At 39.0% G+C, this 27,442-nt stretch overlaps 1 protein-coding gene across 4 annotated transcripts in view; it reads right to left on the bottom strand.

The window, feature by feature from the left end:
- Positions 1-915: 915 nt before the first annotated feature.
- LOC103134185 (collagen alpha-1(XIX) chain) overlaps positions 916-27,442 on the bottom strand; it is a 135,912-nt gene continuing 109,385 nt past the window's right edge. For 3 of the 4 annotated variants that reach the window (XM_016668466.1, XM_016668465.1, XM_016668467.1), the window contains 15 exons: positions 26,067-26,111; positions 25,161-25,211; positions 24,985-25,029; positions 24,088-24,114; positions 22,005-22,058; positions 21,062-21,106; positions 20,721-20,765; positions 20,561-20,623; positions 20,134-20,169; positions 17,444-17,488; positions 16,582-16,725; positions 13,620-13,686; positions 13,357-13,494; positions 6,080-6,157; positions 916-1,934 (listed from right to left, as the gene is read on the bottom strand). In XM_016668466.1, coding sequence (XP_016523952.1) covers positions 1,834-1,934; positions 6,080-6,157; positions 13,357-13,494; positions 13,620-13,686; positions 16,582-16,725; positions 17,444-17,488; positions 20,134-20,169; positions 20,561-20,623; positions 20,721-20,765; positions 21,062-21,106; positions 22,005-22,058; positions 24,088-24,114; positions 24,985-25,029; positions 25,161-25,211; positions 26,067-26,111 — 984 coding nt within the window. In that variant the 3' untranslated portion in view covers positions 916-1,833. Of the gene's footprint in view, positions 1,935-6,079; positions 6,158-10,365; positions 11,731-13,356; positions 13,495-13,619; positions 13,687-16,581; positions 16,726-17,443; positions 17,489-20,133; positions 20,170-20,560; positions 20,624-20,720; positions 20,766-21,061; positions 21,107-22,004; positions 22,059-24,087; positions 24,115-24,984; positions 25,030-25,160; positions 25,212-26,066; positions 26,112-27,442 lie in introns of those variants that run through there. The other variant, XM_007546329.2, reaches the window with a different exon arrangement.

Raw genomic sequence — 27,442 nt, 5'->3', positions numbered from 1 at the left:
TTGCTTCTGTCAGACTGCCCCAGGGCTGCTGTTGCTACGATCCAGTAGCTTGCCATGAAAGAAAGTGACTGATTTCATTGTAAAAATGTCTTTGAAAGGGTTGGAAAATGCTACATAAGTCTGACGTCACTTCATTAACGTTAGTGTAGAAACATGAAGGTTGTTTGGCTGTAAAAAAACCCATAAATTTCTTGCTTGTGAAAGTGGGAACATCTATTATTTGCTAATCTAGCATTGTATCCCATGAATGGAAACATATTCAGCTGTGTTGTCAAGGAAACTACTCTGGATATTTTTTGAAACTGGTGTTTTTCCTGTTGTCTCTTGGATTCCAATGAAAAATATTGTGATGCCTATGCTGGGCCAGCAGGTGGCGAGAATGTTGACATTCCTGACTAAAGGCTTTTCCCCCCCAAAGTTGCTCCAGCTTACGTTTCATTTGAGTGTTTCGAAACTTTTTCAGTTCACGTCTTGCGTTTACTGATAAAGTTGGAGAAAAGGGAGAAATATGTGGGAAGAAGAATGAAAAATGACTTCTTTTGGCTGCTGTTGCGGTTTTTAGCGGCGAGAAAATGTGGAACGGTTTCTGTGTTACTGTTTTCAATAATCTGTACAACCAGTCAATATATATATAGATATATCACAAAGAGCATTTACATTTTGGAAACCATTTGAGAAATCTTTTTTTTTTTTTTTTTGCAGGGCCTCAACCACTCTCAGGATTTATACATTTTTCATGGAAATACTACATCTTCCTTTCTCAGGTAATGAGAAATATCTCTAACAGAACCACATTAAAAAAAAAAACAAATCCCAAAAATAGTTTCATGTAATGAAATAAATCTGCCCTTAATTCTTTGCTTGCATTAAAAATAATAGCAGCCGAGTGTCTGTGGGTTTAAAAAATAAAAATAAAAATGCTTTGGCAACTTAATAAGTGCTCAGTAATGACACGCGACTTACAGAAAATGGGAAGACGTCTTCAGCTATAGTTTTACCACAGATTCTTAAAAAAAAAAAAGCACAAACACCTCATCAATTCAAAGAAACAGAAACATTGAAACCTATCACCAACTAAAACATGCATTACCTCATGTCTTTATAACTTAATTACTAAACAAAATGACATGTTTTCCATGCTACATTTCTAGCTGACTAGTACCATCTTTTAAATACATTCTTAAGGAGCACACTTAAAATAAATAATTTCCATATCAGACAAACTGGCTGCTTTAGTTACATTTTACTTACATTTTCTAAAAAACAAGTACATTCACTCAGTTGACCTTTCTCTCTCTCTCTCTCTCTCTCTCACATAAACAAACAGATAAAAATGAGACTTACCTACAGCCAGTTTAACCGAGTAAGAATAGAAGAGTGCATCAACAAGCCCGTTAAAGAGGCAAACAAATAATTATTAAGGTTATTCAGCCAGGGCTGAACCTGACGAAACGGCGTTATCTGTAGGTCTTGAAAGACAACTTCAGTCGATAAGGAATGCATTGCATCACAGTAAGAGTTGGAAAGACGAGAAAAATACTTCAAAGTACAGCACTGCAAAAGGTTTTCAGCTGCATTCGAAACAAAACATAACAGCACACCTAGGAAAAAAAAAAATAAAAAATCACCCACAGCACCCAAATGTTATTGTGAAGTGAACAAAAGAGGTCAGTTTTGAGTCCGTTTGATACAGCAGAGCCGCAGAAGCTGTCAGGCACAGCGAGGTCATCTACTTTTATTTATTTTCTTGCTCTGTGGCTGCAGCTTGGAGATCATGGATGACAACCGTCCTCGGAGCGCACCGCCGTACCATTTGACACTCCCGCTCTCTGTTTACAAGGTAGGAAGAATGCAGTCATTCGGGTCACAAGTCCCCGGGGGTCCACGGGGCCCAGGAGAGCCAGGGGGGCCTCGTGAAGGGATCCCAGGTGGCCCTTGAGAGAGAATGTTGTTAATTACTGAAAGAGGCTACACCTTATCAGCACCTGGGAAGAGCTTTCCATTGACGGCTAATCTGAAGTTTGGCAAAGTCATGATTTCCGTCATACAAACAGTAATTATCTAATTATATGTAGCAAGTAATCAGAAGTACAATGTTCTGCTTAGAAATGCTGCGCGTGGAAGCTGCAAGCGGAGCATTTCTAAGGATTTAGTAGGGCAGGAGAGGGCACAAAGCCATAAAGACTCTGACATTTTACTGGCACTTGACAGACGTGGCCTCAAATCACCCCCACAAAGGCAGATCAGGAAAGAAGAAGCAGAAGAACTGACTTAGCCTCCAAACTCCTCAGACAAATCTGATGTTATCACAGTGCCTCGTGTTCATGAAATGTCAAACTTAGGAGTACGAGGTTTCCTGCACTAGAGCCAGTTTTTGTGTGCTATCCACTCAAATTACTTTTACTCAGGGGAATTATGGCAAATGATAGGAATGTCCACACATCAGTGAGTAAAAATTTGTTTGTGGTTTAAAACATTACATGAGCAAAACAATATGCTGTGAAACCAAATTAAAATTAAAATGTAATTGTTCGCTTTTGAAATGCAGTGATACCAGACTGACTGACAATCACAAAAAGGACAATAATAATTTTTAATGATCTTAAAACCTCTGAGTTCTGAAGCAAGAAACAAAGTGAGGAAAAAAAATGGACAGAACAAACAAGATAAATTGGAAAGAAATGAAGGAAGGACCAATGGAAAATAAACAAACGCAGAAAGGACCAAAGGAAGGAAGGCTAGGAGGACATTTGGATGGACGGCAGCATCTATGATGCAGCAAAACTGAATGAATGTAGCGTGGTATTTTGCTGCACTTTAAATCTTCTGAATTTTCAAGCATGAACAAACCAATGATTTCATTAATCATAACACAGTGTTGGACTGTGACTTGGTCTTATAAAGGCCTGCTTTTAAATGAATCACATTGATTTGGGGGGAAAGAAATCTAGATTAGAACGTCGCTTATAGTGATCAGCTACATTAGCATCAGTACAGGTACCTTTTGATTTTCTGTTTTTAATACAAGCAATTGGATTGGAGCAATTAGATGTCGTGCGTATTTGCGTAAAAACCGAAATATTCTGAAAACAATACTGTTTTACCCAAGGTTATACTGACGCATGCCTACTTGGGTTGTTTGCTTTTAATTCCTGTAATTTGTCATAATTCCTTTATTTACAAAGTAAGAAAAAGTTTCACTGGTTTGTTTGGGAATGAAGTCATGGATCATTATGTTCCGAAGTGACTTTGGAAATGTTCACAACATCTGCGCTGGAAATGTATTCACACCGAAGGATGTCTCAATTACAATTAATGAATTCTTTAGCTGCACTAATGAGAATGAAAAGGAGAACTAACATTTCTCTGCGCGCTAATATGTCGAGGCGATTATGGCATCTGGGACATTATCGTCTCATCTCACCTACCAAACAGCTTGTTGAAGCCGCAGTGCCTGTGACTCTTCATTTACGGTCTTTTTCGCGCTGTTTATATTCTGGTCATCAGACACAGTGGCCGGCGTTAACACTGTCTTTTAAACAGGTCTCGATAAGCCTAAAAAAATAAATAAAAAAAAAAAAAAGAGACCTCCTTTGCTTCAGTCCTCCCAAAGGACTGTCCATTACATCACTCAGGGCAGTGACAGCTCAACAAAGGCCTGCTCACTTTGAACAAAGAGACCTGCTTGGCCTTTACTTCAGTGCGATAACACAGCTTGCCCCTTCCATCACTGCCACAGCCGTCTACTGCTTAACCGCTCACACAAACAAAGTGCTTTGGTAAATGTTAACACGGACTGCAAGAGAAAAGAGGTGTTTGTTAAATCTCTGCACTTGGGCAGCCGGGTTAAAACTACTAATTAGCAACTGCAGACAAATGTTTTACTTGCGGAGATAAGGACAAAGACTGCAGATAGAACATATGGTCATGCTAACTTAATTATTTTTAGTTTAATGCTTTGGGGTCGTCTTCGCCCCTGTGTTAGTCTTCCCACTTTCAAAGCACGGACTTTGCAGCCCAACATGAGGATTTTTAGCTCTCAGAATTTGAACTGATACAACAGCTGGGTGAATCTCCAGCATGGAGAGGAGCCCAGCCTTTAGACTCCAAGGGAAACCAGCTCTGAGTAGATGCCAAGGATACCGGATATCTTTGATCAGGATGGCAAGGTGGAAGAAATTTTGGCTGGAAGAAAGAAACCTTCTCCTGTAGTCTACAGGAAACTTGTAAATCTAAAGGTATGGAGGGAAAAAAATAAATAAATAAAAAAAAAAAAAAAAACAGAAGTCTGTGGACCTGCATTCATATCAGTCAGTTTGAAGAACTTTCAGATTTTTTTCCAAGACGCAACTACGGCTTAAGTCTAACCCCCACCAGTTATGCCGCAGGTGCTTCCCATAACCGAGCACCTCTAGAGATGATTTCTTTCAACAGCTGTGATTTATCCTCTCCAGCGGAGCTACAGCCAACTTTCCTTTGCCCCCGCACATACATTATGCACAGATTGCATGAGTGACTTCAAGTTCAATGATAAACTCCTGCTGTCACAGGCTTGAAGTAAGTGAAGTAATCCCACTTCTCAAACCGGCAGGGGGATATGCCAACATCATGGCTTGGTCTTTTTGTTCAGGAAGATGGCACGATAGGATTTTAGTTTTCAGAACAGATGCCATTTTCCATTACTGCAGAAATTTCTTTTCTCTGGGGGGCATTTCTTTCGTCAAAGCAGCACGAGGATTTAACAAATAGAATGCAGTCTGGGGGCTGCATTTTTGCCACCAAGATAAAGATAACAAATGATGGCTTAAAAAGCTGTGAAGGTGCCAGTTTGACACAAGTCTAATGCATTTCCTTCTTTTAAGCAACTATGTAAGAAAACTGATTAAAAAAAATAAATAAATAAATAAAAAAAAGCAAATGTGGAAGGAAAATAGCTGTCTGGTCAATATGACCTAAAAGTGGCAGCACAGAAAAGTGCTCTTACATTTTCCTCTACATATTTTACTTGTGCGTGTGAGTGCTTAAATGACCATAGCACAGCTGTCAGAGCAAAATTCAAACTCTGACAGTAGAAAAGTGTAAATAGAACGATTTTATTTATTTGTTTTTAGAATGATTGGTAATAGTTTGGCTATGTCTATGACTGTGTCTATGACTGCTTTTAATTTTTAATAATAATAATAATAATAAATCCACATTACAGATAATCGCCTGTCTTGTTTAAGTAACTTAAATTATCAATGCCAGTATCAAGAACACCATGTTCACTTGTTTTTTTTTTTAAGGATTAATGAAAAAAAAAATTCTGATTGCAAAAAAAAAAAAAAAAACTCTTATGTTGCACTTGCCAAATCTATATTTAACCAAATGATTAATGTTATGTTAAACTAATTTAATATAGTAAGCATGCCAATTTATTGAAAGATGTAAATATGCATGTAGGTAGATAAAAAAAAATAAAAATATTGCAGTACCATAATGTCACAAAGTTTAAACCTTTAATTTCAGCAAATTTCTGTTACTTTTTTTCCCCGCAATTACTGGCACCCCTGTTCTTATTACTTTGAATTGGCTTGTTTGCCAATAGTACAATGCTTAATCTTCTTCTGTGACACTTCACTTCATTAAGGGAGATGGATCCTTGATTATTTTTGTCGCCATAAATAACTTGGCTCATTACAATTTTCAGAAACAACACATTTTTAGTTTTCTGGCAAATGGCAAGAAATATTTATTTAAAATATAGTGGTATTTTAGAGAGGTTGCAATGAGGTCCTCAGTGCCCAAAGCATCATTCATATATATGACCCTACTGGCCATTATACCTTAAAAACCAGGAGTGTTTTTGCCATACTTATCATCCAGCTCAATGTGAGTGGGTGCAACGTTGCAATAGCTCCTTGTCCTTATTTATCACAGTTACAGTTGTTTTTCACAAAAATTGTTGAGAGTTGCCAACAGTTGCGAAAGTTTCATGCAATAAGTGGGGTGTTAGTGGTGGGCAAGGGAAGGGGAAGAGGTCAGGATTGTCAACACAACCAGCATTCAAATTCAAAGGCCTTCTATGTTACTTTCTCACCTGGTGGCCCAGTGGGTCCTGGGTCTCCTGGTAACCCCAGACCAAGCTGTCCTCGTTCTCCTTTCTGACCCCGGTATCCTGAGGACACACAGATATACAATAACCCGAATAAATACTAAAAAAGCTGTCATTTATATAGAGTATGCGGTACAGTTAGAAAAATTAGAACAAATGCCACAGCATGTTAAAGTGTCAACACATTGTGCAACCTTTTTATCTGGCAAGGAACCGAGACATTGCGTCATCTTAAATACTGCTAGCAGGACAAAAATGTCAGACATCTGTTGAGCCCTGTGTTTGTCTGAGGGACACAGCTTTAGTCTGGAGATATTGACAGTCCAGAACCCCCTGTTTTCAGTGTTACATATTTAAACAATAAAAGATGTGCTGACATATTGTCAAAACAGAAATCCTCAAACAATTCATCTGCAGGTTAGTTCTTTGAAGAGCGTCACGGACAATGACAAGATCACAAGAACATGTCTTTCAAGACTTCAGAGGAGAGTAAAGAGGATTATTTCAACCAGCCATCAAAAATGTGGATCACTGCAGGTGCTCTGATTTTGGAGACAGGTGGGCGAATAAAAAAAAAAACAAGCAAACCAAAAATACACACACAAAAACTGCTATGATTAGAAACATCCCTGTTGCTCATCTAAATTGTGTTTATCTCTTTTCCCACGACTCTGCAGAACTGTCCACTTTTATCGGAAACGGTGGTGAAGATGTTTAAAAAGCAATCAAATTACACCACCTTTTCATACAGTAGCATAATCTCACTCTAAAGACATCAGAAAAACCCAATATTTACACAATAATTTGTTCAGAAGCAAAACAATTTCCTTTTTGTTAAAAAAAAAACATCAACTTTGTTTTAGGTTTGGGACAGTTTTAGGCAACCCTAACAATTTCTATAAAATAAATGTAGTTGGGCAGAGTCAAAGCAACGACAAAAATGATGAACTCCAAGTTTATCTTGCCACCAAGTACAGTGAGCAGGATGGTGAGGGAGGAAAAACTAGGAAACTGTAATATTTTCTAATTAGATTATGCTCCTTCAGTAAAAGATGACTATGATACTGAAAGCCTACCTGTAGCTATCCACTTTTTAAAGATACTTTTACATCTCTAAGTAGAGTAATAACAACTGTAGAGAACAGTAAAAATATTATTTGTTAGAGAAATTAATTATTCACACACACATGCGAAATATGTAGAGATACACAGAAAAACTGGATGGTGGCTGGATTCAGATGATTTTCAGCTCAATCTATCTTTTGCCCAATGACTGTGGTCATTTTCCTGGTGGTGGCTCAAAACTCCAATCTTTTTACAACTAGTGATGTAGTATGTAAGTTTTGCTAAACTGTTTTTTTTTACGTATTTGTTAAAACTGTCAATGTGTTGTGACAGAATAACATGAGACAGAAAATATGGGGAAACACTATTAAAACTCCTCCTGTGCTCCAATTGCCATCTGCAGCAATACATATACCGCTCGGGTCAGAAACATCAGAACTAGGAAGAAGGTCTTGGTGCTGTCAGTCATGTTTGCGTATATGCTGCAGCTGTGCTAATGACTTTGAAACAACTTAGCAGTGCAGGAAAACAATGTATCAACATCATTGGTAGCCATGCTTATTAGCCAGCGTAATTTACAAAAGGAACAATTGTGGGGAAGGATATGTAGTGTAACAGAGAGCAATGGGGAGACAGTGAGCAGTGCATACGTGGCCTGATAGACAGTGCTAAGACCCTCCTCCTGGCTCTGATTGGTTGGTGACCAGGAGCAGTGTACTCAAGCAGATGGCAGAGGGAATAACACAGTGGAGCTTGATTTTTTTCCCCCCACAGATTATTTGTCTCATATTATGCTGTCATGACATAGTGACAGTTTTAACAAATATGCAAAAAATATATATATATTTTAATAAAAGTTACCTACAGCAGCTTGAATAAAAAAGCTTTTTGGCAGTTCTTGCTGACAGTGATAGTGCAGGCAGGCTTGACTTGACAAGCTTCCTGCCTTTAATAAATTAAATCATCCTTTGAAAAATTACTTTTGGTATTTACTCAGGCGGTTTTTGTCTGGTATTAAAATTTGTTTGATCATCTCATGCAATTACCTGAAACAAAATGCAAAACTAAAAGAAAACTCTAAGGGGAAAAATACTTTTTTCATAGCGCTCTTATAATAAAACCATGTGTTACAGCAGCTGGTTTCTGACTCACACAGATGTTGTCTATGCTATGAATATACATAAAGCACTTTGAATTGCCTTGTTGCTGAAAATGTGCTATGTAAATAAAATTACCTTACCTTACATAAAAATACACTCCAGGAAAACTAGAGAAAAATATTTTGAACTCTGTTAGATAGTGTTTTTAAACATAAATAATAATTGGATTACTATGAGGTTTGAAAATTGACCAAATTTAAGACCAGTGCATCTCCACAAGCGTGTTAAGAAAAAGCTGAAAAAAACAAACAAACCAAAAAAAACATTAAAAAGGCAGACCAGGCAATGTTGGTGTTTATAGGAAAAAAACACACACAAAAAAAAAAACACAATCATCCTTTAAAAGCTTTTCTCTGCATGCAAAGTGGTTAAGTCTTCACAGCTAAGAACAGCAGCATACCAAGTAAAAAGGCAAGGGGCCACAACAATATTTCCCCATGAGGCACTTAAAGTAATGGAGTCTCACGACCAGCAGTTGCATGGAGTGCGTCAGAAACATTGACAGGAGTATCAAGCATCTCGCTGCCTGGCCCAAAGGGGAAACGCTTCAACGCTTACATGTCAGAGAAAATCTCAGAAGAAAAGGCTCATGAATGCTCCAAAACGGAATCTCAAAGAAAGTGGGGCTATCCACACATCCCTGCAATAATGAGAGTTCTTTTAACACTCACAGGGCCGGGGGCATTCATTCAGGGAGGAGACGTTCCATGGAGGAAAGTGCACTGTACCTTAAGCAAAATGAAAAAAATGTACTGAATAGCACACAAAGCAATAAGCTTGGGTGCCACGTTGGATTGGCACACCCTGATGAAATCGAAAATGTCACACTGGGCTCGGTTGAAAACAAATTGTTTCCAGGGCCACTAATGGACAAAGTACAAAAAAATAAAAATAAAAAATAAAAAATAGAGATATTGTCATATAATACTGTTTCATTGTTGATTGATAAGATTGCAGCTGTACACCTCCATGTAGCCAATCAAAAACATTATTGACAGCAACAACCATGAATTCATGCTAACAGCATGCGCTAAAAAAAAATAAATAAAAGAAATGTATAACACACACCTATCCATAAGGAGTTTCTCTATCAAAAACACTCAGATTTTCACTGAGACATCCATCCTGCACATGAAAAATCAGAGCAACTCCAAAACAGACTGCACTGACTGAAACTGCAAATAATAATAATAATAATAATAATAATAATAATAATAATAAACAAAAAAACAAAAAACACTTTTTTTCAGTAGGTATAAATAAACACACAAGGACTAAATTACAAAATTAAAATAAAAGCAACAACAAAAGAAACTAAATAAAGAGTTAATTAATTATACAGTGATACTAGAGATTTTTCTTTTGGTACTAACAAGTAAAAAAAAAAAAAAAAGAATAAAATTATAGAAAATCACCATCTTACAAAAACAAGAGTACAGTAAAAGAATAACTGCTTTTTAGCATGTGTCCTCAAGGACACATGCTCTAACAGCTGGAGACCTCTTCGCCTGTGCAATCAAACCACAAACGAGAAAAAAAATAAAATAAAAGAAAGACAATGATATCAACAGGGTTATTTTTCTCCATAAACAATTCATTTTGCCACAATAGGGAAGAAGTCAAATTGGATATTCCAGAGGAGCATGGTCTCCAGCGGAGGATGACGAGAAATAATGAGGAAATATTACCCCAAACTCCCTCACCAGCTGAGTGGAGTCACAAGTCAACAAAGAACAAAAAAATTAAGGAGTTGTTGAATTCTTGATGCATTAAGAGAAATAACTTTTCTCTTTATTTTCAATAAATATTTATTGCAAAGCTGCACTTTAAATGGCCTCTAAAACACACTTTAAAAGCATAAAAGACACAAACAAGCAAACAAAATCCAAGACGTGTAATGCCTGTGGCAAATATTTAGAGTTGAGTAGTTGCTTACATTATCTACAGTGGAAACCAGATATTTACATGCACACACACTCGCGCACCCCCCCTCCCCCGCCTTTTTCACATTGAAATAAATCAATCCAAATGTTTCCATGTTTTAGTTCAATTAGGACTAACAAAATACTTTTTTTTTTTATTGTTACTATCACTTTCTTCCCCTCAACCACACTGCTTCTTTGTGCGGCATCATTGGGAAATCTAAAGAAATCATCAAAGATACCAGAGAAGTAGTTGTGGACCTGAATTATCTGAATAATTATCAAACAATTATGCAGGTTTAAAACACCGTGGGACTTCCAAGCCACCATAACGTTCAGGAAGGAGATGGGTTCTGTGTCCCACATGTGACTGTGTTTTGGATTGACACGTGCGTATCAACAAAAAGCAAAAGAGCTTGTTAAGGTGCTAGCTGAAGCAGGTAAGAGAATGTCATAATCAACAAAGAAACAAATCCTGCATCAGCATGGCCTGAAAGGCCATTTAGCAAAGACATCCTTTTGAAAACTACATAAAAATGCAGGCTACAGTTTGCAAATTCAGACAGGGAGAAAAACTTTCTTTTGCAAAGGCCTGTCGTGTGTCATGACAAAAATTAAATTTGAAGTGTTCCACCGTAATGACCATCGGTTCAAGCCTGAGGAAATTATCGTAGCTGTGAAGTACGTTAGTACGGCATTACGCTGTGCTGATCTCATGGTTCTGAACTGACTGTTGTGCTTTGAGAAATGTAGTTATATTCAATCAATGTTTTACAAGGTCCTTTTGCAGATTAAAAGTGCCCTTTGAAAACTACGTTTAAACAAGTCTTACACACCCTTTTCACTAAGCCCACATTTCTGAATTAAAAATGCTTTTTTTATATATAAGTAAAATGTTTTATTCTAATCTCAAATCTCGTGTTTTCACTATCTGTAAGTGGGACAAAAATCGTTTAGGGAAAGATTTGCCTATTTTTATGTGTTTGTAAACATCTGGTTTCAGCTGAACTTTATTCATGAATGAAATGAAACGAGCATTAGAAGTTATAGCTTTGAGTGTGAGGTAGATACAAAAGTTTAAAGAGAAAGGCCAATGCAGCAGTGCTTTGATGTGCACCAACACATGAAGCACTCCTCTTTCAAAGCTTTACCAAAGTTCTGCTGAGGACACAAAATAAATCTAAGCATGTTGGAGGTACAAAGCCTGACCAGCAAACCATTAGTGTTGTGTGAGCAGTCAGAGAGTCAGGATTAGTCCTATAATGAATGTCCACCCTCCAACTCGACTACGCTCCTTTTGTGTTTCAGAAGCTTTCTCTCCTTGAGTGAGGTATCAGTAATGGAGCTCTTTTCTGTCCACACTGATAACATTTTCTCTTATTCACAGCCAATTCTTCGTTTGTCTTCATATTTCCCAGAGAGCTGCAGTGCACCACACTCCTGGCCTTTCCTCTGCTCCCAGCCCCTCAGTCTGCATTGATATATGGGTCTATGCAAGAGAAAAATACTCATGAATCCATACAGAGTAGAACTGTCAGTCTGACCCCATTCCAAGCAGTCTACAGCAGTTCAGATCAGCTCTTCTCATAACAAAAACATGCATAAGTGAGTAGCCTACATGAGATGGAAAACAGAGCGTTTTTACAACGGTAACTCCTCCGTCTTTCAAGCGCAGTCTGGGCGACAGTGCACAGTACAGTTGCCTGCTCAAAGTTTCATTTTATTTGTTCATTCTTTTGTTTTAAAGCTCTGGTGCAGATATATACAAAGTATTAATTTTCCTAAATGTTCTCACATTTTGTCACGCTACAAAGACAAACTTCTGTTTACTTTATTGGGATTATACGTATAGATAGATAACTAACGTAACTGCATGGTTGTGGAATGAACCATGCAGAACATTTTCCAAATGTTTAGAAATGAAAATTTGAAAATGTAGGATGCATTTTTATTTGCCACTTGCAATAAATATGTCATAATAGAAAACTAGAAGATGGCATCATTTCTCATTTGTCCTCACAAAATTGCTCAAATTAATTAAATCAGACTGGATGAAGAGGATGTGTGGACAACAATTTTGAAGTCTCTCCACAGACCCCTGGCTGGACTTTGGTGTGGTCTTTAAGAAATTTTAACACCTGAATATGCTTTGATCTTGCTGGAAGATAAACCTTCACCCTGGTCTCAAGTTTCTTTTGTAACCTCTAACAGGTTTTTGTTCCAGGATTATCTTGTATTTCGCTGCAGCCGTCTTCCATTCATCTATAACCAGATTCCCCGTCTGTGCTGAACAAGAAACATCCTCGTAGCAAACTGTTTTGGACTCGAGTATTTTCTTTTACGGTTTTGCCATGTTACCCTACACGACTTTTGGCAAACTGTAAACTGGACTTCTTATAGTTTTCTTTGAGCAATGGCTTTCTTCTTGGAACGCTTTCATAAAGCCCATGTTCGTGGAGTGCATGACTAATAGCTCTCCTGTCAAAAGATTCTTCGCTCTGAGCCGCGGAGCTGTGCTGCTCCTTCTGAGTTACAATGGGGCCCTTGGCTGCGTCTTCGATTATTGATCTCCTCCAAGCCTGTCAGTTTAGGTCCAGTCCTTGGAAGCTACTATCCTGAAACTTTTACATGGTTGCCTTCCCCAGCACACCTGAATCAAACGAATGTCTCATCACCAGGCATCTGCAGAGTTGAATAACATGCTGATGAGGGAAGACAGCCAAGTGATTCAGACATGCTGGAGCAGAGACACATCTAAGCTGTCGCTCTCCAGGTCTGAACAGGATGGCCGTGTCTCGGTAGACTTTGCTTCAAATCCTTATCTTAAACTTGTTCACAGCGTTCTCTTGGACCTTTCTGGTGTGCTCCCTAGTCTTCATTACGCTGTTCTCTAGGAGTTTGCAAAACCGTCGCATTTATATTAAAATTAAGTTAAACACAAGAGGATGTTAGTTATTAAATAGGAAAACTGTGAAGACAAGTTCAAGGCACTTGATGGATCAGTTTTAGTATATTAAAACACCAACAGGTAATTCAAGCCATTTATGGTTATTTTTTTATTTTTTTGAGTTGGTGGTTAAGTCAGGCCTTTAAGCTCAAAGTATTAAGCTACTACCTTGAGGTCCAGGTGGCCCAGGCTCTCCTGGTGGACCTGAGGACCCATCCTTGCCCGGGGGTCCTGGAGGACCTTGGAAAGGTGAAGCTAAGATGCCGGCAGGTGTCTTCTGTTGCGTGGCGGCGCCAGACACTTTCTCTGCAGGGCAGGAAAATATTTTCAAAAAAGGCTGTGTGAGTAACAACTTGGAGAATGACATAAAGACGGGGGTGTTAGAGTGAACCAAAACACATCAGCTAAATTAAATGTCAGACTATTTTTACCTTCAAAAATCCTCATTACTTCACTTTGGATAAAGATTTTGAGTTCTTCTGTAAAGCTGGGATCATCCTGTGTGAAGGGAGAATAAAAGATCACTTACTGAAGCATTTTAACTCGGGCAAGAAAGACGGAAAATCCAATTAAGAGACAACACAAGCTAAACCTTCATTCCGAGGCAAATGGAGGCAGAGAACATACAGCGGAGATTAAAGTTATCATGCCATAACAATTAAACAGATACTCCTCATGTATTTATACTCCACAAAGTCCGCCAACAAACATTATTGAAACCAAAAATTGTGAAAAGGAAGAAGAGAGGATAATAAAACCTGTAAAAATCTTTCTTTAAGACCTCTTCCAATCTCAACTCAAGATCTGAACTCGGCAATAAATAAAACATATTCAGGAAGGAATATTAAATTCGATACTATAACTCTCTAAAGTGGTATTACTTTATGTTCAGCTCTGCAGTGATGCGCCCCGTGCCACGGAGGAATTGTGTTAGCTCTGTGTGCCTCTACAATATAGCGCGCTATTATGAAGATGCATAATATAAGTATAATATCCAGAAATATTTTCACAGTCAGAAAGTCTGTAAACCACTTGTAAAAAGAATAGCGTAGCTACGACCGTATAAGAGTACGGACTGCAGGGTAGGACAAGTCAGCAGTAATCATATTGAGTTTATTCCTTGTAAGGGTGCAATATGTAAATCTTGCTCTGTTCAGGATTCACTTTCGACTGTGCAAATTGAGATAAGCAAAAAAAATACATGTTAATTCTATTATTGTTCTTAGAATCTGCAGTGGCAAATGCCTGAAACGTGTCTCTTCTGAGTCATTTTGTGACAGGCTTCCTCTTTTGTATAATTCTTTGTGATTTATTTATTTTTTATTACCTAATGTATGTTCCAGGGTTTCCTCGCTTTTTGTGAAAATGGAAAAGGACAGAGCTGCCCTACAACTACAGCATAATGAAAATTGCAGGACAAAATTATGCATTTGCTTTTCTGATGATCTCTCTGCTACTGAACCAGTTCAACACACTGTACTATACTATCTCCATGTGCGAACATGTTTATTTAGGGTCTGGATTCCTAATATGGAAATCAATACACAACAGATAGCCTGGTCTCTGACCATAGCAATTAATCAGCTTTACTCGTATCCCGATTTGCAGCTAAGTCCTGCTAGTTGGGTGTTATGTGATTCCCGTATGTGAGATCCAATTCCCAAGGGAAATAAAATGCACACATAGAGAATAAGCCCCACCTTTTGGAGGAACAGTTTAACTTAAAATCAGAAATCCTTGGGATGGACACTTCATGTCCTAAGAGCCAGATTCTGTTGCTGAGGATCAGACTTTCAAGGTTCACATAGCACCCGACCCCTTCGTCAATGAGCTCCTCACTTATGATGGACCCAGCATGCCCTACCCCTAGGTGTGGCTCCAGCTAGGGGCCCCAACGACCCGCATCCAGGTGAGGAAACACTGTTTCCATTTATGTTCCCCATAGTAAGGGGTCATTAGGTTGTGCTTTGTCTGTACTTCATCTTGGGGTCTTGTTCAGGGATAAAGTTTAAAATAGAGTGGGGGGATCGATAAGCAAATTGGTGTGGCGTCTGTAATGATATAAGTGCTGCACTGATCTGTCATGGTGAAGAGAGAGCTACCCTTTAACTCTGATTGTTCACCCAGCCTTGCCAGTCACCCTCAATAGAGCAGCCAGTTAGACTGTTTGTAGTGCAAATAGATTAGCATTTCAAATTGAAACTTTCAGACTGAAGACCAATTTATGGAAGGATACAAAATAGTCCTCCCCCCCATCTTTTTAACTTCATATCTTGGCATGTTGTTCATTGCGATCCAAGACTACAGGGAGTTTTGATAAAACTGCAATTTCGGGCTCTTTTTAAGTCACCTAAAATAAAAAAGTGCTGAGATTTTTTATTTTTGTTTATTTCATTTAGCTTGTCAGTACCCCAACAGTGTCTCCAAAACATTTTGGCTATCCTCCTTCCTGCAGTTCAAGCTGTGTTAAAGCTACAGCTGCTCTGTAGGGCACACGGAGGCAATGGAGGCGAAGTGAGTGCTAACACTATGAATGCTCTGGCACATCTCTTTAACAAAAAAAAGAGCTGTTTTGTCCAAAAACATCAACACATTTTCCACCAGTTGATTGAAAAAAAAAAAAAAAAAAAAAAAAAGAATGCTGCCAAAGCTCCTCAGAAGTCAGTCTGACAGCTCCGCGGCCAAGCCCCCTCTCACCCCCCCACTGTCTTTGAACTAAATTCAGAAAATATTTCAGACGAATGAATGGATGCGAAATACAGCCAAATGCTCAAGCAATTTCCAATAATCTGTTTCTTAACAACATCTTTTACTGTGAAGTGTTTCTGCTGCGGTAAATGGCGAAAACAACTTTACTTCTCTGCATACAGTAAACGTCGTTTCCACTCAAGGAACTTTCAGTCTCAAGTTTATGTCGGTCGGGAGAACTGCTCTCAACTGCACTGCTTTCCAGGGCAGCATTCATAACAATAACACACAACATGCTCCGATGTTGCATTGTTGCATTCAAAACAGCTTTTCATCACTGTGAGCATTATATAACTACAGTGAGCGTAAAAAACGTCTGACAGATGGAGGTGTTTTCTCCGCTCTGCAGAGCTCTTGGCACGCCCACATATCTCTGTCTTTCCCTCTGTTTCCGACTCTCTCCTGCTTTGACCTTCTGTTACGCCTAGATGATCGGGAGTGGGAAGCGCCGAGCAGAGAACGAACAGCGAGCTGCCTCGCTCGGCTTTGTTTGATGTTTCATGCAAAAAGCTGTAGATACATTGCTTTCCGTCCAAGCAGGAAGAACTAAGCTAGTTACACAAACTGCCACATCCTGTCAGATGATTTAAATTATACGAGAGGAAAGTACGTTAATGCGGAAGCGTTTGCAATTTTGCTACTTACCAGGAGCTTTACGCTCCCCAGCTGCCCAGGGGGGCCAGGATCTCCTTTTACACCTTGCGGCCCCATCGCTCCAACCATGCCAGGGTCGCCCATGCGGCCCCTTTCACCTTGAATGCCTCTTTCTCCCGGAATGCCTGGATCACCCTGCGTTAAAAAAGAAAGCTCTGCTGTTTTTAAGCTTGCCGTCTGTGCAAACTCCACATGTGTATGTGGCACACATGCACTGATCAGGTTTGTCCTAGTCGAGACTGACTTGTAGTTTTCTTTGAGGTTGGAACAGCTTATTCCAATCCCCCCACGCACCCAAAAAAGCTTGCTGTTGGTAGATTTAATTCACCAAAATTCTACAAACTTCCTAGTTTTATTGCACTTAATTTCTGAAAAATTGGTGGATTCTAGCCAACTGATTGTTCAGCATTCATTTGGGTTTCTTGCATAATCCCATAAGTCTCAGTTTTGTCTCTAATGGATTTTAAGAAATTCAGCTCAAGCTGATCAACACATCTTTTGCTCATCGTTTTATTCAGACTTGTCTTGAATCAAAACCACAAAGGCAATGAACATTGCTCTATTATGTAGCCTATAAATAATAGCATATGGGATCATTTTTCAGATCATTTCCCCCAATGTGGGCCCTATTTGTAAACGCTGGAAGGGGCTTTAGCCTCTGAAATCACTGTAAGGTCTGATACTTTCCCTAAAGCTGCCATAAATTGCAACTTCATTATTTTATTTGCCTTTGCATTTACCTGTCCTGCCTTAGCAGCTAACAAGTTAAAAGTCTTTTTTTTTCCTTCTCTATTAGCTACATTAAAAAATAAATAATACAAAAAATAAGTAAAAGAGTAGTGATGTTACTTACACGTTCACCTTTGGATCCTCTGTCGCCTGGTGTACCCGTGGAGCCCTTTGGAAAAAATAGAAGAAAAGAAAAACAAACTTTAAAACTGTAGCAGAGAAATAAGAGCCTTAAAATAATAACTGTAATAGACACATACTCCTTTCTAGTAGTACGAAGCAATAAATATTATAAAAGCCTCCGACGTTAGAGATGCACAGTAAAACTGGCAGGTGACATGAATTTGGTGATTTTTTTATGTTTTACACAACCTGGTCCATCATAAGCAGGTTGTAATGTTTTAGTTTGAAACATTATCCCTTCTATATTATATTTCACTCCCAACATGTTAATGCCAACATCACCAATATTGGAGCCATGGTCTAACCTCAAAAGAAGTCAGCCATTTTTAACTGAAACCTTCACTTCCTCTCTTTTAAACACATATCTGATCAAACTCATCATAGAGCTTTCCTTTTAGAAAAAGGCTCAGTACAGCCTTTAGGCATTGGACATCAAATGTTCTCAAAAGTTTTCTGCTACATCAAAGCATGTGGGTGTGGCCAAACTTCAAAATCAGACTTTTCACCATAAAAGACAAATAAATAATGACTTCTACACATAAGGTTGGAGTTGTACCTAAAATGATGTGTGTGCCATTACAGAATAAGCAATCAAAACATTCACATGCTCATTTCCTGGCTTGTGCTCCACCCACTTAGAACAGGAAGTGACTTGCTTTAAAGTCGGACTTATACACATTTCAAGCTGTCTTTGATGACAAGAGATTAAGTTCTTGTTAAATCATACTCTGAACAGACACACTTGGCTACACTATGTTGGTGTGGTAAGTTTGTATATCACACGTGTACGTTTTGATTTGCACTAAGCTCGATATGAATAACTTCTGTCAACCCCAAAGAAGCTCATTAGGATTACATTGGAATTTGAATCAACTGCGACTCCTGGGAATGTTTCACACACATCCATACCAAATTTTGAGCATTTCCATGGGAACGACCATTCATCACATTGATGTGGTAAATTTATGACATCACCTTAGCTCCAACAAAGTCACAGATTTCTATGGTGAATGACCCTCCATGACACTGTAAACCTTTCAAAGTTTCTCCAATAATAGATGATAACGTCACATATTCAAAATATTACAGAAAGTCCTCATTAATCCTGCACCTTCCATTACGGAGGTATGTTTTACCCCAAACTCTGAATGCTTGTCCACGGAATTCAACTGAGCCTAACTTAACGTAATATTGACACTTCCACATTGTACCACCTGGTGGCGATATCTAGAATTTATTTGCAGCTTAGTAGAGCCATTGAGTTGTGAACCTTGACATGTAAATTTATTCTTAAAGTGAAATTGTAATTGGCTACACAATAGGTGAACAGAAACTGGCAACAAAATCTCAGCGATCAGTGAATCTTTACAAAAATTCCTACTGTCATTTTTAAACCAACTCCATGTACACTCTTATCAGATGACTGTGAATTGACTGCTTTAGACTCTGCTCAGGTTGTACTGCTTGTAAATATTTCCCATTATAGTGCTTCACCTTCTGCAATGTCACGGCTCCTCTGCATCACTCCGGTTTTGTTTGACAAAGGCCTGCTTTCCCACCAGCTGTCTTTACTGTACGGATGAGCCGCAAGGAAAATACCTGTCTCCAGCTTCGTGTCACAACATCTTGAGTCATCCGGTCCCCTCCCTGTCACTCCTCATTGCTTCCTTTTACTTTGCTCACAGCATTACCTCGGGGAGCATCTTTGTATCAATTTCCCGCTGGATTACAGGAGGCACGCAAAAGACAATCTGGCATGATGTGGTTTTAAAGCGGGCACCGCTTTGTGATGCCATTCTCCCTTGCCTGCTTTAATCTGCAGCATGCTGTATTCCCCACTGCCTGATGGGAAGCTTAAATCTATCATCTTGCCCACCGAAATGTGCTTCCCTGAGCATTATATTAAAGCTCAAAGGAGTGAGCAAGCAATCTATGCAGATGAGAAGAGCCACCTACTAGATGGCACTGTTGTTCCACTAGAATGAGAGCCTCTATGTAGATGGCCTCAGTGGAACGGAGAGATTATAGTGGGAGGAATATTAAATAATAAAAATGAACAAACAATAAAGCGTTGGGTCTGCCATTTAGGTGTAAGGTGGAAAACATCTTGTATATCTGGGCAAAACAGTAATAACCACAATCAGTCAAGTTTTGGTGTTGGATCATATAATGTGTGCGGGACGGCCATTCAAGCGGATCCATTTTGAATCCTCCAGGACCATTCTTAGTTTTCATGAGGTAAACGGCGCGTAATAAATTTGATCAGCAATCTAAAAGCAAACTTTTTTTCTGCTGGATTTGCTTCAGTTCAAGCCAGGTTCAGCAAGCGAAAAAAACCAAGAAAAAAACCCCACATCATTAATTTGAAGTGTCTAACGCCCTCCATTACATACATTTTATCATTGTCTGAAAGCCTTAGCTATACAATTAGGGTAAGAAGAATAAAAGTCAACAAAGCCTTAAACCTGCAGGATTCCATTTAGTTTCTATCGCTAAAATCTCAAATATGCAAATCGCTTTAATGCAGTCAGCACACTGTTGCCGGAGGGGGGGATAAAAATCTGCTGTGCCATCTCTCTGTAGCCCGGCTGATGTAAAGCACTTTCTATAAGGGGATTTGAAACGACTCACCTTGTATCCAGGAGTTCCATCTTTTCCAGGCCTCCCCTGCTCAGGAACCGCAACACAAACAAAGACATTTTGCATCAGCTCCCACCTTCGATTGGATCAGCGCTGTTGCACTCCTAGTAATCTCCACAGTTAATGAGATATCTCAACCGAGGGATAATGATCCTGATTGCTGAGTGAACACTGTTCCATTGTGCACTTACAGGGAATATTACAGAAACTATCTCTGATGGTAATTACATAGAGGAATGTGGGAATATAATCATCTACAGGACGAGTGCTAGATAGCATACGTATTTCATCCATATTGTCCTTGAATCACGTTGGCCTCTGTGAGCACAAAAGCTGGAATCGTGAATGAATCTACAAGTGCAAAGGTGTGTGGACTTTGCCGTACAGGGTTCTCTAATGAAAAGATTTGCATCCTTACAGGAACACCTTGAGGCCCCTCGGGTCCAGGGAATCCGGTCTCTCCGATGGGCCCCCTCTCGCCCTGTCCAAGAACAGAGACAGTCGGTGTGTCAGTCTGAAGTGACAAAGGGATGATACGTGGATTGACAGTTAAAAGAGAGCTAGAGAGTGCTCCTCACCGGCTCTCCTGGGATCCCTGGCTCTCCGCGTGTTCCGGGTTTCCCCTGTCAATCACAGACAGTAAGGGGAACGTGTCTTGTTTGATAGGTCCTCAGTAGTGTCATGTCTGCAGCCTTGCATTTATAATAATACAGCCACTCTATAATCCCTTTACATACTCCAAATGATTGTCATTAGCCAAAGTGCCAGTGTTAACTAACTCACGTTGTTCAATTCTTAATGGAAACACAGCTGAATTGATGCTAGCAGAGGACTTAAAGTATAGGGATCTTGTGTCAAAAACAATTATGACACAAATAAGTAAAACTAACAATAAGCAGAGCATAAATAAAATACTTACTGGAGGACCTGATGTCCCAGGAGGGCCAGGCAGGCCGATATCTCCCTGAAAAGACAACATGAATCAGGGAGATGACAGGCTGTAAAAACATGGCATATCCACATCACAGGCACAAACATAACAATAAAAAAATCATTGGGACTAGATGTGAAATGTGAAAAAGTTCAAATGTTTTTTTTATTATAAGACACTGCACTTATATGTGTTGTGAATGTCATTGTGAAACTCATGGTTTAATTAATAAGAAAGTGTGAGAGGGGATAAAAAGGCTAAAACTCCTTAACAATCCACTTAGATGCATAAATTAAGTTTGAACAAGCTTTGTTATTTATTTATTTTTATTTTTATTTTTTTGCACAGCTAACACTTATGTGCGCATACCAAACCTCCGACAGTATTTCCTAGAAGAAAAAAAATGTCCCTTGTTGTCACAGAAACTGACATATTCCAGTCTCACAAAATCTCCACAGAGCTCACAGTCACACACTGCCAGTCACACAAAGTTGGATGCTGGTTCCATCCAGCCCAGTTTCGTTATCTTCAAGAAAATGCAGTCCACTAGTGTTTGCAATTCAGGGTGCAGATTGTTAGCCATTTCATTAATGCTTTGGCTCCAAATTGCAGTAAATCCTCTCTGGAAATGTAGACCTGAAATTCCTCCAGGCAATATTTAAACAGAAACACAAGTAATTGAATTTCTCTAAAAAAAAAACAAAAAAAAAACAACAACATTTAGTTTCCCTGAAGCTGGCTCATAACTTTAACTAGCACCTATAATGTTCACAGTGCCAAGCAGTTTTACTCTTCAAAAGATGGATATGTCCTTTCACAAAGAAGCTCTTTATAACTTTGTATAATGAGAATGCTCCAGAGAGAATGCATTTTACTCGTGCTGCAATCAAGGGGAGCTCATTTGCGGGAGAGAAACGGCTCTGTTGCCTACCTTGGCACCGGGAAGCCCTTCGAGCCCGGGTAAGCCCATGGGTCCTGGTTCCCCCTGTGAGAGGAGAACACACCACCTGCTGTGTCAAGCTGATCAGGTCACTAATAATGTAGATTAAGAGTTGCTGCTCCCACCTATTTTGCAACCAAAAATGGTGCTATTTTTACCTCACATCCCTCAAATGCAGTGCCACTGGCAACAAGCGTAATTATAAACCTAAATTGAAATGCATAATAATGTATCTTCATAAGCAAGAAAACACCAACTAAAGTTACAGAACTGCAAGTAAGTTAGTTGCCAAATATGTTTCCGCTCAACAAACAAAGTTTAACATCAGACAACGATAAACCGGTTTAAAGACATTTTTCCAGTAATGATGGAATTTATTTAGGAAAAACAGCAAGCCAGCCCAACCCGACTATGTGAAAAAGCCATGTTTCAGTTGCCCTAAAAACTGGCTGCTGCACCACTTTAACGATAACTATGAATCAGTTTTTATTGGCATGGGGGAGTTTGCCTTAATGAAATTGTTCTATGGAAGAACTGTCTCTTTAAGGGCATACCCGATCTCAAGATTAAAGTCCAAAATCTTGATTTTATTTTTTATCCTATTTATTTATTTATTTTCCCCATGGGGTGGATATGTTGTTGCCTCTTTCAATAATTTTCAAAGTATTTTTGAAAATATTAGACAGGTCATTGTGTTTTTTTCTGAGTTTTTCAATCTTACCTTTCAGTTCCAAGGCGAGATTTTTTTTATTTTTTTTTACTTTCTAACTCTCCCATCCACACCATTTTTACATATTGTCTCTATAACTGTTGAACTTCTAAACTCAACTGAGTTTATTGCAGAGAGTCAGATGGTGGTTCTTTAGCGAATTTCTGGATGTTGATGCACTACTTGAGTAAGTGTAAAGGCTGGCCACTCCTTGGAAGGTTCACTACTGTTTTCCTTCATTCAAGAACTTTGGATTATGTTGGATTATCTGAAACATGCCAGCTGCAAAAACAGAGGAACTTTGTATGGGTAAAACTTTGCTCCATTTGCTTGGTTATTTTTGATTTATGTCTATGCATTTACATCTTGGAGGAAAATCATTTTTCAAAGAAATGTACATGGAGACAAGACAGAGTGTTTGGTTGCATAATGCAGTTTCTGCAACATTTCTTTCCCTCATCTTAATATTTTTAGTCCTCAATTGATGCGTGTCTCTTCGTATCCATTTGTTTCAAACGGCTTTGGGTTAATAGCTTCAAATGTTCTACTGCACATACTGTTGCATCATGTGGGCTACAGGACCATTAGAAAGCAAAAAGCCTCATTTCAAAATCAGTCTTCTGCTCTAAAAATAGAGATCCATTCCCTGTTCTGGAGCAAGTGATGGCCTCTATCTACCTCCTCTTGCTCAGGCTGCCATGGAGAAACGCCATTACACAGAAACAGAGAAGCAACCGGTGCCGACATAGATGAATTGTCCGGGTAATTGTCACATATGCAGATTGTCACGAATAAGCCATTGTGGCTAACGGAAAGAAGGGAGAGGGTGGACGAGCCAGAGGATCAGCTGCGAGACAGATTGGGGCAATTCCAGCATGGCTCTGTAGCTGGACTGCACAATTTATTAGGATGTCAAATTAACATTCTGGTGAAAAATCACTGTGCGACCAACACAATAAAAAATGCGATTGGTCCCATGAGGATGAGGAATTCAGGGTTGCAGCAGAAACGTCAAGTTGGTTGCATGTATATGTGTGGATTGCAAACGGATTGTTTTCCCAATTCGGTACAAAAAAGCAAGCGGCTGAGGAGCGCATTAGAAATGCAGTAAGTGTTTGTGGGTTCCCACTGGCAAGACAATATATTACAAAAGCTTCATATTTGTTGGAGACAAGGTCATTTCTTTTCGTTTTCGTGTACGTCGAGTTTCTACTGAGGGTGTTTAAGCACTCAGGCTCGAGGCTTTATTGACTTGTGTTATACAGTGGAAAAAACCTGGGAGATAATGATGAAAAGCAGCTCTGAATTCTCCCCTTCTGTGTTGTATGAAAAATACACGTTTCAGAGCGAACAGTTTCTACTCACGACAGGTCCTTCATCTCCTTTTGGGCCCTTAGAGGAGAAAGAAACAAAGAAGACAGATTACTGCCATAGATGTGACAACCAGAATAATAGAAAGTCTAAACTCAGTCTGAAATGACATGTAGATATACTCTGTTGTAGGTAAAACTCATACTATTCATTGCTGCTTCACTTTCCCTCAAATGTGTCCGTCTGATGACGATTCTGCAGTTGTGTTTCAGGTAAGCGTTATGCAATCCAATATGGCTTTACACACCTAAGCTGCATTTTTCTAATAAAAAAAAAAAAAAGATAAATTATCTGTCTTGTCCCTCTTAACACTGATGAGGAAGCTCTCTTATTGATTGCTCCCGAGGAGCTGTTGGGCTGTGATAGATGCAGTACAGGCTAAGACGTTGCTGAGATTTAGCTGTAGTTCATGTGCATTGTGCACTGGGGGGACAGCACAACGTCTGCTCTTTGTCACCTCCTTAAGTGTTCGTTTCAGCGAACGGATGCCTGCAGGCCCAGTGACTGAACGTCTCCCTGGACTGGACAAGATTACAAACTGTCTGATAAGGCAAAAGGAGGTTGGGAGCGATAAGCAAATCGGGCCACTTCTCCACCGCGCCGAGCATGCCAACTTCTAAAGTTTCATTTTGCATATCAATGATGTTGTGTGTCCCGGCGTGGATCAGAGGCACCTGTTTGGGAGTCAGGAAGCCTCTTGGCCTTTGCCAACCCCAAGTGATTGACTGTGATATATATGCTTCAGAACCGTGATAACCCTGGAGGCCCGGTCAGGTTGTTTGTTATTCAGCCCTCGCAGGCTCTGGAGCTCATACAGTATCAGCATGCCTGTTTGCTAGAGTTCCTTACAGCACACTTTAAAGGATTTACCTGAGGCACAACAACACTTACCGGAGCACCGGGCGCTCCAGGAGGTCCTAAAATAGCTCCACCACTCTGCAAAGACATTTCTTTATGTAATGACTAAATATTTTATAAAGCAGGTCAAATTGAATTCATTGGCAAGGCAACATCGACTTCAATAAATCCAATTACAAACATGAGTTAAAAATCTAGATATATTTTACCTGCAGCTTGTACAGACTGCTCATCCCGTTTCCCTCCACATACGGCGCACCCTGAAACACAGTCAAGAGAATCACACATCCCCTCTGCAAGACTTCTCTGGTTTCAGGTGGAAAACTGCACTCTAGGTCTTGAGCAATTATACACAGTTAAGCCCTTAAAAGCAACATAGCATCTGTATCTGGTGACTATCCAGAGAAAGAGAGAGAAAGAATGTGTGGCTGAGGAAAAGAAAAGCATAGAAAAAGTAGACAAGAGCAGATTTTCATAAACCTGGAAGAAGTCCTAATCCAAAAGACAAGGATGTTAAAGAAGCACAACAACTATTTTATCATTTAAAAGATTTTGGGCATCACGAGGTAATCCTGGTTTTATGTCTCAGCATTGCAAGGATGTTCTTTAGCGATAGATTTTTAGAGGGCAACTAATGTAAACCAAGAAGAAGTCAAGGCTCTCATTTAGAAGCAAGTGAAGGCCTGTGCCCTTTTCAGGCCACTAAGCCATCCCCTTTCCTCCCTAGGTGCAGGTTTATAAGACCAAGGTGTACGCGCATGTGTGTGTGCGTGTGTGTGCGTGTGTGTGTGTTCCGGAGGCGCTCGCTAAGTTCAAGGAGATAGCCAATGAATTATAGATTTGCCACTGGAAGTGCTTACTCACTCCTCTTTTAAAAAGAATGGAATGAGACTCGGTGCCAGCAAGCATGTGGCCACAATTTCATCATGTTTGCACTTGTTTGTCAGTTGTGCTGTGCTATTATGAGAAAAGCTAAACAAGCACCAAACAGACGACTCTCACACTCTAACCTTTAAAGGTAACATTGCATGTCCACCCAGAATAAAACCTGTGACCCTTGTGGGGTTTTGAGGCACTATAGAGAACTAAATCTCGTGAAGACTGGAGCAACTTACTGGAGGTCCTGGAAGTCCTTGTCTGCCTGGAGCTCCATCGTTTCCCTGTTAGACATAAACAAAAGAAAATCTTAAGCGTGGCAAAATTACTGTTTAATATTGGACATATTTTCAGAAGACTCATACTTGAATTTATTCACATAACACTGAAAATAACCTATTTAAAAAAATATATATTTTACATAAGCATTGTTCAAATTTTATTGAAATTGCAAAATCTTACTTCTTTCCACATACTAAAAATCTTACTTTAATAGGTAGCCTACATACAGCTTTCATAATTTTGCTATCTCTAAAATTGAAGTTAAAATTCACAATATTTTCTTTTTGTTCAGAATTTAGTGTGACGCAAAGACTATTTTGAGACATTTACTCGGATCATTAAAAATGAGCTTGGCATCAACAAATGTTCACTCTGAGTGACTCAGATCAGAATTAGGGATACAAATCGGTATCTGATATTGGAACATCTCAGGCAGCCTACATAGACATAAAACAATGTTTCACAGAGATAAAAAAAAAAAAAACACATACGCAACAAATGTACATATTATTATATAAATAACTCCAGAGAGACACAAAGGCACACATATCACATACACATTATACAGAACTACAACTGCAACCATACACTGACATGAAAACACATAAGCACTTAAACATTCGGTGCAATAAAAATAATAGGAAAACACAAATTGCTTGTTTTCATACCACCAGTCTGGTAACACACTATTTTTCCTCTAACAATGTCTCGACCCTAAGTGAGGTCTCAAAAATCACTTTGCACCTTTTCAGTACACAGTTTACAGGATTTTCAGTGTGTCCTCTCAGGCGTTTGATTCCATTGTGATCGTACCAAAACACCTCCATATACACCCAGATACATATCACAAAAACACCAAAACACACTGTTGATCTTTTTCAGACCAGCTAAGAGAAATTTTAAGCAAAACTAGATGTTTCAAGCACCACTTTTTTTTTTTTTTTTTTTTTTTTTTACTTTTCAGGATTTCTTAAGTGTTCAAAACTTTATCTACTTCACATTCTGTCACTGTAAACAAAAACTATTGACTTCAGTCGCTGTTACATTCTTTTAGAAATGTAGCTAAAAATAAAGCTTTATGCCTTTTCCTGTACCACAGCAAAGTCAAGTGAAGATGACTCTGTAAAAGCGATGCTGCTTTTAACATTCATCGAAGAATTTTGAAATAAAATGCATTCTCAATAGATGTGGCATTTTGTTTTCTTTTGCATCGCTGTTAAAAGTAGCAAAGTACTTTATCCCTGTGACTAACAGGGATAAAGTACTTTGATACTTTATCAAAGTATCAAAGTACTTTGATACTTTTGTATATATCAAAGTACTTTGATATATA

Source organism: Poecilia formosa, unplaced genomic scaffold (assembly GCF_000485575.1).
Source record: "Poecilia formosa unplaced genomic scaffold, Poecilia_formosa-5.1.2 Scaffold15, whole genome shotgun sequence".
Taxonomy (NCBI): domain Eukaryota; kingdom Metazoa; phylum Chordata; class Actinopteri; order Cyprinodontiformes; family Poeciliidae; genus Poecilia; species Poecilia formosa.
The sequence above is the reverse complement of the archived record's forward strand: the minus strand, read 5'-3'. Positions and strand labels throughout refer to the sequence as shown.